Source organism: Myotis nattereri (genome assembly GCF_964212035.1).
Source record: "Myotis nattereri genome assembly, chromosome: 3".
Lineage (NCBI taxonomy): Eukaryota > Metazoa > Chordata > Mammalia > Chiroptera > Vespertilionidae > Myotis > Myotis nattereri.
This window is the reverse complement of record NC_138077.1, coordinates 54,682,899-54,697,779: the sequence shown is the minus strand read 5'-3', so window position 1 is coordinate 54,697,779 and position 14,881 is coordinate 54,682,899. Positions and strand designations below refer to the sequence as shown.

The window sequence follows — 14,881 nt, the reverse complement described above, 5'->3', positions numbered from 1 at the left end:
CTGAGCCAAACTGGTTAGGGCAAGATCATAACTTCTAATTGTCCTCGGGCCTATCTACATGAGGACAATTAATCTAATCACCAAAAGGAGACAATTACACTATTTACTCAAGATTCCTTATATGAGGAAAAAAAAGTCAACCTTTTAATTAAGACAACAAAAACTGATAGCCTCAGCAAAACAAATAAACACTTCTAAGAAACTTTAGGAATATCATTAAATGAATTCAAAGGACTCACTTTGACAAAGTCCAGGACAGCATCTCTCTGAATCTGCTTGGTCCTTATTTTCTCCTCCTCATACTGTAGGGCAGCAAGCTGTGCCTCTCTCCTAGTGCGCTCTACTAACTGTTCTCTTCTCTGAGGAAGTTCTAAGTCTGTATGTGATAGCTGAAACAAAAATCAGTTTGCATATGCAAGTGGGGATAAAGACCAACTTATCCATTTAGGGAACTACTACTGAACCAACTTTTACTTTGCAGTCACCTAGCATTTCTTTAAATGTGTTTATTGCTATTTTTTTTTCTCATTTTGCAGTTCTTATATGTACTGCTAGAGGCCTGATGCACGACATTCGTGCACTGGGGGTGGGGGGGTCCCCCTCAGCCCACTTGTACCCTCTCGCAGTCCAGGACCCCTCAGGGGATGTCCAGCTGCCGGTTCAGGCCTACTCCCCACACTGGTAGGCAGGCATCCGCCGAGGAGTCTTTAGTGCTGCAGTGGAGGAGGGAGAAGCTCCAGCCACCACTGCTGCGCTCCCCAGCCATGAGCCCGGCTTCTGGTTGAGCTGTGCTCCCCCTGTGGGAGTGCACTGACCAACCAGGGGGGAGCTCCTGCGTTGAATGTCTGCCCCCTGGTGGTCAGTGCACATCATAGTGACTGGTCATTCCACTGTTTGGTCTATTTGCATATTAGCCTTTTATTATATAGGATAAAGCCATCATGTGGATAAAGATTTTTATTTTCTGTCTGATATCTAAAAACACTGTAAGCAAGTATCAGGTGTACATATTATATTAACTGTATGACTGAGGAGACAGGTAGTGAGGTTCACAGATATCTGACAATTAATAGTAACTTAAGTATTAAAAAAAAAAAACCATCTTAGTTTAAAAACAATAAAAAGTAAAACAGAACATTTTTTTACCTGATTGTGACTTGGTGACAGTGAAGAAGATGGCCCAACTGGAACCCTGATCCATAAAAGAAAAAAGAGAAAGAAAAAACCCTCTTTGATAAGAGAGACAGATATATAAAAGACAAGCGAAACTTCATTGTTAATGTAGCTTTCTATCAATCAACAGGCAAACTGTATAGTGAGCACTTAAAGGCTAAATAAATTTTGTAAACTTGAGCCCAAGTCATTAAATTAAGCTACAGGAGTACCTGATGTCTCCAACTCATGTTTCACGTGATGATATCACTGATCAAGTTATAGACAGTTAACAACTGTCTGTGATCAGCCAATGCTGATAATACAATTATTTGAGATCACTTTCAAACAGTATCATTTTTTTACAGCATAAATGTTATCTTCTTTACTACCTTGATTGAAACAAGATACATATAAATGGAGATCGTTTTATATACAAAGTCATTTATCAACAGAAATCTGGAATACTACAGAACCTGGTAACTGTACTTGCAAAGAACTCCGACTCCCATTTTCAATTGATGAAGCAATTTTAAGAGCAAAAGTAAAGACACTCTTGGTTTTTATTTTCAAGAAAATGATGAAACCTGATTTAATGCTTAAAAAATAGTAAAACTTGCCTCTCAGTTTTATCAGTGTTAATTCTTACAGTTTGGTATTTATCTTTTTCCTGAACTGGACTTGGTGTTTCAAGTCTGTTACTCATCTGTGTCTTTAAAATTAACAATGTTGCAACAGTGACTTTTTGACATTTAGGACCTGAAATTTTACACTATGATTATTAGCCAAATGTTTTTTAATTCTATATTGCTTCCAATAGAAATTAATAAACTTTACAAGACTAAACATGATACTATCACCTCTCCTGAACTAAAATGACATTTAGATAATAAGTAAAACACTTTCAAAAATGATAATTTTTGTTAGTTTTAACTTTACACTTATTTAATCCATCTTGGCAAATAACTATAAAATACATAACAATTTATCATAATCTATCCCCCTACCTTTATTATTCTTCAGGTGGGTACGTGCTATGTGTGTGTGGAAGGGGGAGGTGGGAGCAATGTACCTGGAGGGTAAGGGGTGGGAAGGGTAATTGGGAGGAGAAAGTAAGCAACTTTCTTTTCAGCAATGACTAATGGGCAAGTAGTAGTTTGTTAAACTGACTTAATTCCTTTGAGTGTAACTGGAGGACTGATATTTTGGTTAAGACAGGTCTTGGTAGCCTGAAGTTGACAGTAGTTAGAGGTGATATTGTTTTGTAGGTTCTAACTATCAAGTCTATTTGCAGATAAGCGCGATGAGTATGGGAACTTTGACTAAAGTTTACAGCTTTTCCCAAATACCTAGAAAAGTACTTGGCACACAGACGTAGCATGAAGATACTGAGAAAATATCTAATTGAAAAAATGAAGTACAGTTGACACTAGAACAATGTGGCAGTTAGAACATCAACCCTCAGCCCCTTGCACAGTTAAAAATCTGCAAGTAACTTTTAAAAAATATGTATATTTTTATTTATTTCAGAGAGGAGGGGAGAGGGAGAGATAGAAACATTAATGATGAGAGAGAATCATTAATTGGCTGCCTCCTGCACATCCCCTACCGGGGATCAAGCCTGCAACCCAGGCATGTGTCCTGACCAGGAATCGAACTGGTGACCTCTTGGTTCATGGGTCGACGTTCAACCACTGAGCCACACTGGCCAGGCTCAACCAACATTTTAAATCCATGATTGGTTGAATCTCCCAATGTGGAACCCGGGGATATGGAGAGCAAACTCAGACTTGCACATTTTGGAATCCGAAGTGGTCCTGGGACCAATCCCCTGTGGATGAATATAATCATGGCTTCAGTTTCTAGCACTGTGGCAGATTACATACTCTGAATGATTCTTCCAACGGAAACAACTAAAATGTTGAATAAAATAGTATTTTAGAATACACTGCTGAAGTGCCATGAAAATAAAGAATTCACAGATTATAAAAATAAGTAAAAATAGAAACTCTGTATTAAAGTTTAATAGACAGATTTTTGGCCCCTATGATCCCCACATCTGATGTTACTACAGTGAACACATTACATATCGAAAGGACTTTGCAGATGAAATTAAAGTTACTTATCAGCTGACCTAAAATGGGGAGATTACCCATGTGGGCCTAATAAAATCATATGGACCCTTAAAAGAAGAGGAAGGCAATACAGCAGAAAGGGAAATCAGAGAGATTCAAAACGTGAGAAGGATTTGGTCCACCACTGCTGGCTTGATATAGAAAAAGCCATGAACTAAGAAATGTGGGTGAGCTCTAGAAGCTGAAAATGACTCCCAGCAGATAGACAACCAGGCAATGGGACCTTAGTATGCAATTGCACAGAAATGAATTCTGCCAACAACCTGTATAATCCCAGAAGGGAATTCTCCCCCAGGGTCTCCAGATAAGAATCCAGGCCAGGCAATACCTTGATTCAGCCTTGTGAGATTCAAAGCAAAGAACCAAGGAAATCCTGTCCAGATTTCTATCCAGCAGAATTGTGATATAATAAATGGGCATGTTTTAAGCTGCTAAATTTGTGATAATTTGTTACATAAGCATTAGAAACCAATACATAAGGCAACTGGGCTAAAAAGCTGGCTTTCACTTTGAGGGTTTATACTAAATCCTAGAGATCTTGAGCTTTATTTGTGATGAATATAGCAACTAACAGGGCCAGGAGATAGAGTCTATGTCCATTCAAAGTGGGAAAATGTAATAGGAAATCCCTGAATTGGAAAATCAGAACACTACACCCTCAGTAGAAATAGACATGGCAACTAAAAAGTCATTTTGAGATAAATGTCAAAGATACAAAATTTAACTAAATCACTATGAACTGACTGATGAGACTATAAAAGGCCAAGTTATAAATTTCTTTACTCTCCCCATTTTTTTTATCCATCTATATCTCAGTCCCCTAAACTATAATATCCTGCCAAGCGTAAGTAAAGAACTATGTATGACACGTCTACATAGCAAATATACTATTGTTTTAAGAATAGGCATGCCAAGTCTACTTCTTTAGGAGTTCATAAAAACAAAGAGGAAGCAAAAAAACAAAGGCTGAGAATTTCATTTAGCTTTCTTTATGGATAAATCCAGATTATCACCATAAAAATCTCATTGTTATTAAGTATCTTCAAATCAAATAATTGTTTAGGTAATGCTTTAGGTGATCTGAATTTAGAAACAATAAATCAATTTTACTTGTTTTGCTATTATATGAGCACAAAAGGCACATTATCACCCAGTTCTAAATACAGAGTGTCTAAAACACACAGTATCTAAATGTCTTCATTATACATAGATCTATATACAACTAAAATCATTTCATGCTTTTTATTGAGTGTTAAGACAGAAAAAAATGAATAGAATTGGTTTTTCAAACCTGTTTTGATGTGAATATCTTTTTATGTCTTCTGTTTTTTGAAACTCCCTCGTGGGTACTGGTTTTATTGGTGAACTCTACACCAAAAGAGCAGAAATAAATCAATTTAAATATATATCCAGAACACTGTGATTACACAGTTCACATTCAACTTGACATTTAGGAATATATATATATATTACACTAAAAAATATAATATTATCACAAAATTTTCAAATGTGAATTTTTATGTTTAAAGGATTATAGACTATCTTACTGCGTTGGTAAACACAAAACTACTCATAATCCAAAAATGTTTATTTTATTTTCAAAAAAGTAGATTTCCTTCTCACTGTATTATATAAATGATAGTGGACATAGAGTATAAATGAATAAGATGTTAGCGTTGCAAAGGATCTTAGAGGTCATCCAGTACAAATTTCCATCCACAGAAATTCCTACTTAACCAGCCCTAACTTTTACTCAGCTTCTTTTGAATATTTCTAGCAATGAAGAATTTATTTGGCAGATCACATTTCTTTAATTCTTCATCATCACAAATTGTTACTCATGTTTGTCATCTATATAGTTCTGGGGATGTTGGTGGGATATTAAGATAAAGAAAAAAGTAATGTCTTTTTTGGCAAAATATTAATTAAAAGAGAAATACTGGCAATTTGATTTATTTATAAACTAAAGGGTAAAGATCATTTCAAAAAACATTACTGAGGCCAAAACCGGTTTGGCTCAGTGGAAAGAGCGTCAGCCTGCGGACTGAGAGGTCCCGGGTTCGATTCCGGTCAAGGGCATGTACCTGGGTTGTGGGCACATCCCCGGTGGGGGATGTGCAAGAGGCAGCTGATCGATATTTCTCTCTCATCGATGTTTCTAACTCTCTCTATCTCTCTCCCTTCCTCTCTGTGAAAAATCAATAAAATATATTTTAAAAACTCAGTGGAAAAAACATTACTGAGGAAAATTAAACTGACTTAAGTGATATGAAAAAAAATTTACAAAGGTAGAAACTTGGAGGTTATCACAGCAACGTATTTTGTCAAATGAAAATCTATAGAAACAATACAACCTTATTTCAACACCAAAAATAATCATCAAAATGCATATTGTTGAAGGGAAAAAAACTTATCTGAAAAGTATATCTAAAAGTCAAATGTAAAACTAGTTATAATCTAGCCCTAAGAAATAGGTGAGTTATTCCAAAGGGCTAACTAAAGCTGGCTCCCTTAAAGTCTGGGCATGACAATCATATGAAATATAAATTTAGAATCCTGACAAGAGAATCATTATTCTAATTTCAGTGAATATGGGTGTTTAAAAAACAAACAAAAATCTCTCCCAGTATGTTAACATCAATGACTTATCACTCTATTTTACATTACAATTATCTAAATTTATTGCAAGAGGCAGATGAAATTTTCACAACAAATGTATATGACATTGGTTTAATTAAAAAAAGTGATATTCTGTAAGTCATACCCTATTTTATCATACTTCTAGATATGTGAGAGATTTATAATAAAATCAAATAATAGCAGAGTGTTTAAAATCGCAAACAGATTAGTATCAACCCATTTTCAGATAGTATTCAAGAACGTAAAAAAACTTCACTTTTTTTTAAAAACATTTTTATTGATTTCAGAGAAGAAGGGAGAGGGAGAGAGATAGAAGCATCAATGATGAGAGAGAATCATTGATTCGCTGCCTTCTGCACACCCCTATTGGGGATCAAGCCCGCAACCCAGGCATGTGCTCTTGACCAGAATTGAACCCAGGACCCTTCAGTCCACAGGCTGACACTCTATCCACTGAGCCAAATCAGCTAGCAGTGGTCAGCAAACTCATTAGTCAACAGAGCCAAATATCAACAGTACAACAATTGAAATTTCTTTTGAGAGCCAAGTTTTTTAAACTTAAACTATATAGGTAGGTACACTGTTATTAACTTAATTAGGGTACTCCTAAGGCCTAAGAAGAGCCACACTCAAGGGGCCAAAGAGCCGCATGTGGCTCGCGAGCCGCAGTTTGCCGACCACAGATAGGGCTTCACTGGTTATTAAACCATCTAAAACAGTGGTACTCTAATGACACAACCCTTTAATACAGTGCCTTATGTTGTGGTGACCCCCAACCATAAAATTATTTTCATTGCTACTTCATAACTGTAATTTTGCTACTGTAAACAATATGTAATATATATGTGTTTTCTGATGGTCTTAGGTGGCCCCTGTGAAATGGTCGTTTGATCCCCAAAGGGGTTGCGACCCACAGGTTGAGAACCACTGATCTAAAATAATACTGCTTCATCACATTAAAAATATTTTTTTTTCTTTTAAATTGCTTTGAAAGAAAAAGAGAGAGAAGGGGGGGGAAGAGAGAGAGAGAGAGAGAGAAACATCAATAGGTTGCACCCCGACCATGGATCAAACCTAAAACCTGGGCATGTGCCCCGATCCCGAACCTGTAATGTTTTGGTGTATGGGACAACGCTCAATCAACGGAGCCACACCAGCCAGGGTTGCTTCATCATATTTTTATAGATGCCAAATTTTAGAAAGCTTTATGAAACAGAAGTCATAAAGAGCCTTATGACAGACATAAAGACTACCATACATAACAGGTAGCAAGAATTAAGAACATATTATTACAAACTAGCCAATATAATGGATTGAAGAAATGGTACTACAATTTTTCACCAGTAAAGTAATAGGCATTATCACTTTTAGTAGAGATATCTCATTTATACAGTTTAATTAACCATAAAATAATCAAAGAGACCTTAAGAAAATAAAAAGGATTCCCTTTAATATTACAGTGTGCATTGTTGCCCAGCTGGTGTGACGCAGTGGCTGAGTATTGAACCATGCACTGGGAGGTCGCTGGTTTGATTCCCAGTCAGGGTATATCCCCAGATGGGGGAGTGCAGAAGGCAGCCAATCAATGTTTCTCTCTAATCAATGTTTCTACCTCTCTCCCTCTCCCTTCCTCTCATTCTAAAATTAATAAAAACATATTTTAAAAAAAGATTATAGTGTACACTGTTGATTTTAACTTTATTACAAAGTATTTGCTCTAGCAGGGATGTTTATAGCCTGAACCACAAGTAGTTTCTCATTCATCACCTGGAACACACTGATATCTCTGGGCTGCAGGACTCGGATTTATATAACTTCATTCAACTTTAAATACAAGAGTGCCTTCTGAATGCCAACAAAAATACTGTGTTCAAAAGCCTTCAGATAGGAAAACCAAAGGGTTTTTTAAAAGAATGATAATATCACTTCCTAACATGTCCCACTTGAAATGATTATTCTCTATTTCATCATTCTTCAAAAAGGCCCAAGTGTTTCTCAATAACCCCAGCTCAGAACCTGGGACCAACACCAGACATTAACAATGCACAAACTAAAGCGGAGCCATTTTATTACGCTGACAAGATTTATTGAAGAACGCTATTTCTACCTGAGACCTTTGGGGAATTGGCAAAGTTCTTGCAGTCGACTGAATGCTTGTTTGTTTTATACAGCAACTCAATGCTCCTCTATAAGAGACACCCAAGAATTTTATTGGCAAACCATTTATATTCTGTGAGACTGAGAATAGAAGCTCCAATATCATTAAGCTCATTATACAAATTCTATGGTTAAGTTTCTATGTTGCTCTGAAAGTCATCGGTTTGGTTCAATTCTTAGTTACAGATCAAACTATGATTATCAATATGTAACAATAAAAAAGCAGTAAGAACAACAATTAAAAGCATCGCATTCCTTTGCATTTTCTTCAAAGGCGTAGAATACTCTTAGGACTTTTTAAATTCTTTTATAAAAATTCTGAAATCTGTCCTTTTATTTGAAAAATAAACCTAAGCCCTATTTGAGACTATTGTCTGATCTTTAAAAATGAATCTGAAAAATTCAGTAATGAAACTGGAACTGAGCATAATAAAACAAATAATAAGGCCTAAACCAACAAATCACTGATAGGACAGAAATTTATACTACCATAAATTATTTTACTAGGGGGTAGCAACATAGTTAGGCTTAAATATGTGTACTACCTCATGAGAGATTCGCCGTTGTTCAATATATGCCATAAACTGTGAACTGAGGCTGTCTGAGTCCAGGCCCTTGGGTTGCCTCACCTCATCCTCTTCTTCCTCTGCAGTACAGCTGTCAATGTAGTCAATTTGATCCAGATCGTGTTCCACTGTCCACATCACACACACATCAGGAAAAAAACATTCAAATTAGGTAGCTAATGAATGACATTACATTGCATTTTTTCCTTTTCCCTAACATGTTCTATTCTGAAAGTGGAAGAAATGAGAAGTTTAAATTATGTAAGCCTTTATTATTAGTCCATGGCTACTCACAAAAATAGGCTCCAGAAAAACATTAGTCCTAATTCACTAAAGCATACAGTAATTGATGATAAGTATTAGAATACAGACCTCTAATATTTATTTTTTCTATGGACAGCTCTTTACTGTTTTAAATAAGACAGTCTGAGTTTTTGATACAAAGAAAGAAAGAATAATTTTTAAACATCGGAAGGTACGTCTTCTTTTAGGTTCTTCCCCCAAGTTTTAGATTTTGGGTGTAATCATACCTCTCTTTGAAGAGGTGGGAGGCAGAAAACCTACCACAATCAACTCAAAAAAAAAAAAAAAGAGAAAGGATTGGAGGAAAGTGAACTTGGAGTTAAAGAAATAGATACCGACTACTGTTTCCCTTCCTATAACTGTTGTCCATAACCAGAACAAAGATTTTCTATTTAAAAATTATTTTCTAGAGGTCAGCATTGTAGATATTTTATAGCAGTTTGTGGATAGAAGAAAATCATTTGGGGAATTTTTTATTCTCAAAATGTTTTGTGGTGAGGAGAAGTATGTAAATAAAGTTTAAAATCACATCATTATTTCTTCTAATAAGTTTCGGAGTATCCCATTATTGTTAAGCTTAGAAACTAGCCATTTAAAAATCCAGTTAAAATGGCACACTAGAAAAAAAAAATACTTGCTACGAAGATGGTTTCTCTAGAGATGTATTAAACCCCAGCTATTACTGTATGATATTCTGTAGGCTGGCTAAAAGTTGCAGTTTCTGGGAAAAGTGAATTTGAAGAAGTCTACTTTTCAATTTAGTTTTCTAATTCAATTATTTCTAAATATTTCCATAACTGAAGTTAATACAAAAATAAATTTTGAGTTACTAGTTATATTAATAGGTAAAAGGATGAAAAGGTCTACACCCACATTAGAAACCAAGTACATAAATGCATTTTTTCCCAATGTGCTACAACTTGTGTGACTAAATAAATAATTCATTTTATGACTACTTCCCAAGAATGCACTATCATTTTTCATACTATTTTGACCAACACTGTCCAAGAGAAATAGAACGTAAGCCACAAAAGTAAACCACATATGTAATTTTAAATTAACTAGTAGCCACATTTCTAAACGTCAAAAGAAAAGTTGACTAATTTTAAAAATATATTTTATTTTGTCCAATAGATCTAAAATATTATCATTACCACATGTAATTAATATAAAATATTATTATTTTACATTCCTTTTTTCATGCAAAGTCTTCAAAAATCTGTTTACACTTATAGTACATCTCCATTCAGAAAAGCCACATTTCAAATGCTCAATAACCACATGTGGCTAGTGCCTACTATACTGGACAGCACAGATATAGACATTATTTTAAGGCTGAAATGAATCAATGAGAAAGATTATTACATATACAAGCAAGATTAAAAAGAAAACCACTAAAATAATGAAGAAATGCTAAATAACAGGAGAAAAAAAAGAATATAAGATGGTAGGGAAAAAAGATAGCAAACCACTCAATTGAAATAATGAGTCAGAGATTAAGCATCTTCTCAGCTAATACAATAGATTTCTGGAAAATCAAAGTCATTTCTCCCTTATGGCTAATCCTCAAAATTTAAAAATTCAAATTAAAGCAATATTGAGTAGAATACGAAAATCAAGTCTGCTGCAGAAGTACAAACAAAGAGTTCTGTCTGTTAATGAGCTATAAAAACAATTTTAAATCACAAATATTAAAATATCAGAATATGGATGACTCAGATTCAGATACCCTTGAAGAGCACAATTCCAGATGAAGGAAAAGGTAATGAAGAATAGCACTGAATTCCTAAAAGAGGTAAAGTAATGACCACAAAAAGAATCTTTGAAAGAAGACTAGTACTTCAAAAGAAGATTCTGGTTAAATTAACAAAAATCTAATCCAGATAAATTGTCGTTAATAAAGTTTCCTCCCAAAATAAAGGTAAGAGAGAAGCACTGTATTTTAACTGAAAGCCTGAAAATATAGAGAAATTGAAATTTAATCTCAACAGAAAACAATTTTTTCCCAATTATATAAGAGAAAGACTTTAAAAGAAGAGTTGAAGAAGCTACAAATACACAAACCAAAGGAATAGGTGTGAAAAAGACCATTTTTTAGAGTAATTATAAAAACTTCAAATGTCATCAGGAATTATATTTACCTCCATTTGCTACTACTACACTGCTGCGATTCTCTTGGTACTGGTTTTCTCTTCGTAGTCTTTGTTCTTTAGTAATTTCTGCTACTCGAAGAGGCAGATCTGAAAATTCATCTGTAGGCTTAAAAAAAATAGCAGAAACATTAAAAAACATCATTCTACATTTTAGATTACTAAGTATTTAAAAGCATGGATATAATATAAACTCATTAAAATGTATATTTAAGGAAAAAATAACCAAAAAGTTCTGGATATGCATAGTGGTGAAAATTTCTCAACAATGTGAATGTACTTGATGCCACTAAAATGTATACTTAGGAATGATTAAAATGCCCCTGGCTGGGTGGCTCAGCTGATTGGAGCATCATCCCATATACCAAAATGTTGCGGGTTAGATTCCTGGTCAGGGCATATACTAAGGTTGAGGGTCCCATCCCTGGGTCCTCTCTCAGATCTTTTTATAGATCTGTCTCTCAGATCTATAAAAAACATATCCTCGGGTGATATAGAAGGGTATGTATGACTATAAATATAGGGTGGGGCAAAAGTAGGTTTACAGTTGATCATATGGAAAATAACATAATAATTAATAAATAATAAAAGCCTAAGCGACTGTTCAACTGTTTGACTGGTAGCTATGACGCACACTGACAACCAGGGGGCAGATGCTCAACGCATAGGCATGGAAACGTGGAACAGACTGATGAATCTCAGAGGGAAGGGGGGATGGAGAGATTAACCAAAGATCTTATATGCATATTAGAGGCCCGGTGCATAGGTTCGTGCACCGGTGGGGCCCCTTGGCCTGGCCTGCGGGGATTGGGCCAAAATTGACAGTCTGCTATCCCCCAGGGGGTCCCGGATTGCGAGAGGGCACAGGCCAGGCCAAGGGACCCCACTGGTACACAAATCCATGCACCGGGCCTCTAGTAGAAGTATATACTCTGTATTTGGTATACTCACAACTGTAAACCTACTTTTGCCCCACCCTGTATAAATATGTACATGAACTTAAAGTATTTACATATATGTATCTAGTAGAGGCCCGGTACATGAAATTCACACATTCGGGAGGAGTGTGTGTGTGGGGGTGTCCCTGAGCCCGGCCTGTGCCCTCTCACAGTCTGGGAGCCCTTGGAGGATGTCCGACTGCCGCCGAGGTGGGAGAGGTCCCTGCCACTGCACTCGCCAGCTGTGAGCCCGGCTTCTGGCTGAGCAGCACTCCCTGTGTGGGAGCGCACTGACCACTAGGGGGAAGCTCCTGTGTTGAGCGGGAAAGGGCCGAAACCGGCTCTCCGACATCCCCTGAAGGGTGCGGATTGTGAGAGGGCACAGGCCAGGCCGAGGGACCCCTCCAGTGCATGATTGGGGCCGGGGAGATATGCAGGAGGTTGGCCAGCTGGGGACGGGCTGTGGGAGGGCTCCAGAGCGTTTCCGGCTCGTTTCACTCAGTCCCGATCATCCGGACCCCAGCAGCAAGCTAACCTACCAGTTGGAGCGTCTGTCCCCTGGTGGTCAGTGCACATCATAGCAAGCAGTTGAGCGGCCTTGGCATATCATTAGTATATTATGCTTTGATTGGTTGAACGGACAACTGGACACTTAGCATATTAGGCTTTTATTATATAGGATACAGGTAGAACCAAAATTATGTACATACCCACTCAAGAAGTAATTTTACAAATAGGTGCACACCTAAAATTAATTTGCTTTTGACTCACAAATGATGTTATAAACGGTACTTAATCACTTAACCCAAGCTGCAGCTAAAATATTATACTTTAGTAATTTATGAAAAGAGAAAATATAGTACTAATAACTAAACAAAAGCGAAATCTGATATAATTGGCTAAGTTGTTTATCTTGAGCATGTGGATATTCTTTACTAAGGTTCCCATTTCTTTACCCATCAGTTGTAATTGGCTCAGTTCTTGCTTAGGTTTCTAGGATATAAAATTATTTATACAAGACATTGAGGTAACAAACATGTAAAACACACATGGTAAAAAGATATTGAAGAAACAAGTTTTGGATGGTATGACTATGTGGAATTTATACCCTTCCTTTGGTTTTTCTGTATATTTTATGTAATGAGAAATTGAACCCTACTAAGAAACTTTTCATTTTCATCATTTGATTTTTCCTTAATCAGGAATTATAACATGCAGAACAGAATAAACACTTACTTCATTCCCCGACCATCTCTTATCACCACTGTCAACACTATTGAAACCTGAATCAAGGGCTCCATAAGGGCGACCTGAGTATAGTTCTTCGTGGCTGCCAAAAAGAGCAGTTAGTTATTACTGCAAAGTTTGGTATTTTAAAACATTTGAAATAACTCGGATTCAATTTTATAAATACACATCTTCATGGCTTTTAAGGACTTAACTATTTAGAACTAAATGAGCATTCTTTTAATTTTTGAATATGAAAAATTCCAAATTAAAACAGAGTAAACAGAATAATGAGCTCCCAGGTACTTGTTACCAGCTTCGAAAATAATATCCTGCCATCCTTGTTTCATCTATTCCTCCATCCATTCCCAATGCCCCCGTCATCTGTTTTTACTTTTAATACTCCTCTTATCTACATTGAAATACACTCACCTTTGCTGTGCACTTTTGACAAATAAATACATCTTTATAACATATACTTCTATCATAATATAGGATATTTCTATTTTGTCAGAAAATTGCCACACATCCATCCCTTGCCAGTCAATTTTTCTCACCCCACCACTGTCTGCAATCACCATTTTGATTTTTTTCACCTTACATTAATGGTCTGCAAAGATGCCCTAAACTTTATCCTTAGAACCTGTACTTTACATAGCAAAGGGAATTGACAGTTACAGATAGAAATATGGTTGCTAATCGGTTGACCTTAAAATAAGAAGATTATCTTGAATTATCTGAATGGGTTTTCACTGGAATCACAAGAGTCCTTAAAAGTTGAAGAGGGAGGCAGAAGAGGAGGTCATTGTGGTGTAAAACTGGCTTGAAGATGGAGAAAGGAGACCAAGAGCCAGGAATGCAGACAGCGTCTAAACATACAAAAAGGCAAGGACATGCATCCTACTGAGAGCCTACAGAAGAAAATGCAGCTCTGCTGGTATCACGAGGAGAACAGTATTTAGACTTCTGACCTACAGAACTGTATGATAATAAATTTGTCTTGTTGAAGCCTCTGAAATTTTGGTTGTTTTTATGGCAGCAGTAGAAAAATAATACAATTAGTTTATCTTATTGTAGAACTCATAAAAATGAAATTATATGTACTTTTTAAAAATTAAAAAAAAATTCAGCATCATGACAGTGAACATCTTGATGTTTTTAATATCCTGGAGTGAATGAATGAATAATATAAGTGTAGGTTTAATTTAAAAAAACAACAACACCCTGCCAATCTGTTTTCAAAAGGAACTATCATTTTGCAGTCTCACCAACAACTTATTTGAGTTCAAGTTGCAAATATTTGTATTTGTCAGTCTTTAATTTCAGGTGTTCTGTTGGAGGTAAAGTATTATCTCATTGTGGTTTTAATTTGTATTTTTCTCATGACTAGTGATACTGAATATCTTCTTGTGTGGTTATTGGTCATTATTTATCTTCTTTTGTGAAATGTTTAAATCTTTTGCCCATTTTATTATTATTTTTAAACGCATTTTTACTGATTTTAGAGAGGGAGAGGGATATATAGAGAGGGACATCAACGAGAGAGACATATCCATCAGCTGCCTCCTGCACACCCCACACTGGGGATCGAGCCTGCCACCCAAGCATGTGGC

The 14,881-nt window shown here is 36.1% G+C and overlaps 1 protein-coding gene across 4 annotated transcripts in view; it reads right to left on the bottom strand.

The window, feature by feature from the left end:
- The window catches only part of LRCH3 (leucine rich repeats and calponin homology domain containing 3), a gene marked incomplete at its 3' end in the record, with an annotated part of 107,557 nt that overhangs the window by 26,390 nt on the left and 66,286 nt on the right, over positions 1–14,881 (bottom strand). For all 4 annotated transcript variants that reach the window (XM_081085378.1, XM_081085379.1, XM_081085376.1 and 1 more), the window contains exons 7-12: positions 13,278–13,371; positions 11,095–11,212; positions 8,630–8,778; positions 4,579–4,655; positions 1,147–1,192; positions 240–389 (exon numbers count right to left, since the gene is read on the bottom strand). In XM_081085378.1, the coding sequence (XP_080941504.1) occupies positions 240–389; positions 1,147–1,192; positions 4,579–4,655; positions 8,630–8,778; positions 11,095–11,212; positions 13,278–13,371 (634 nt within the window). The remainder of the gene's footprint in view (positions 1–239; positions 390–1,146; positions 1,193–4,578; positions 4,656–8,629; positions 8,779–11,094; positions 11,213–13,277; positions 13,372–14,881) is intronic.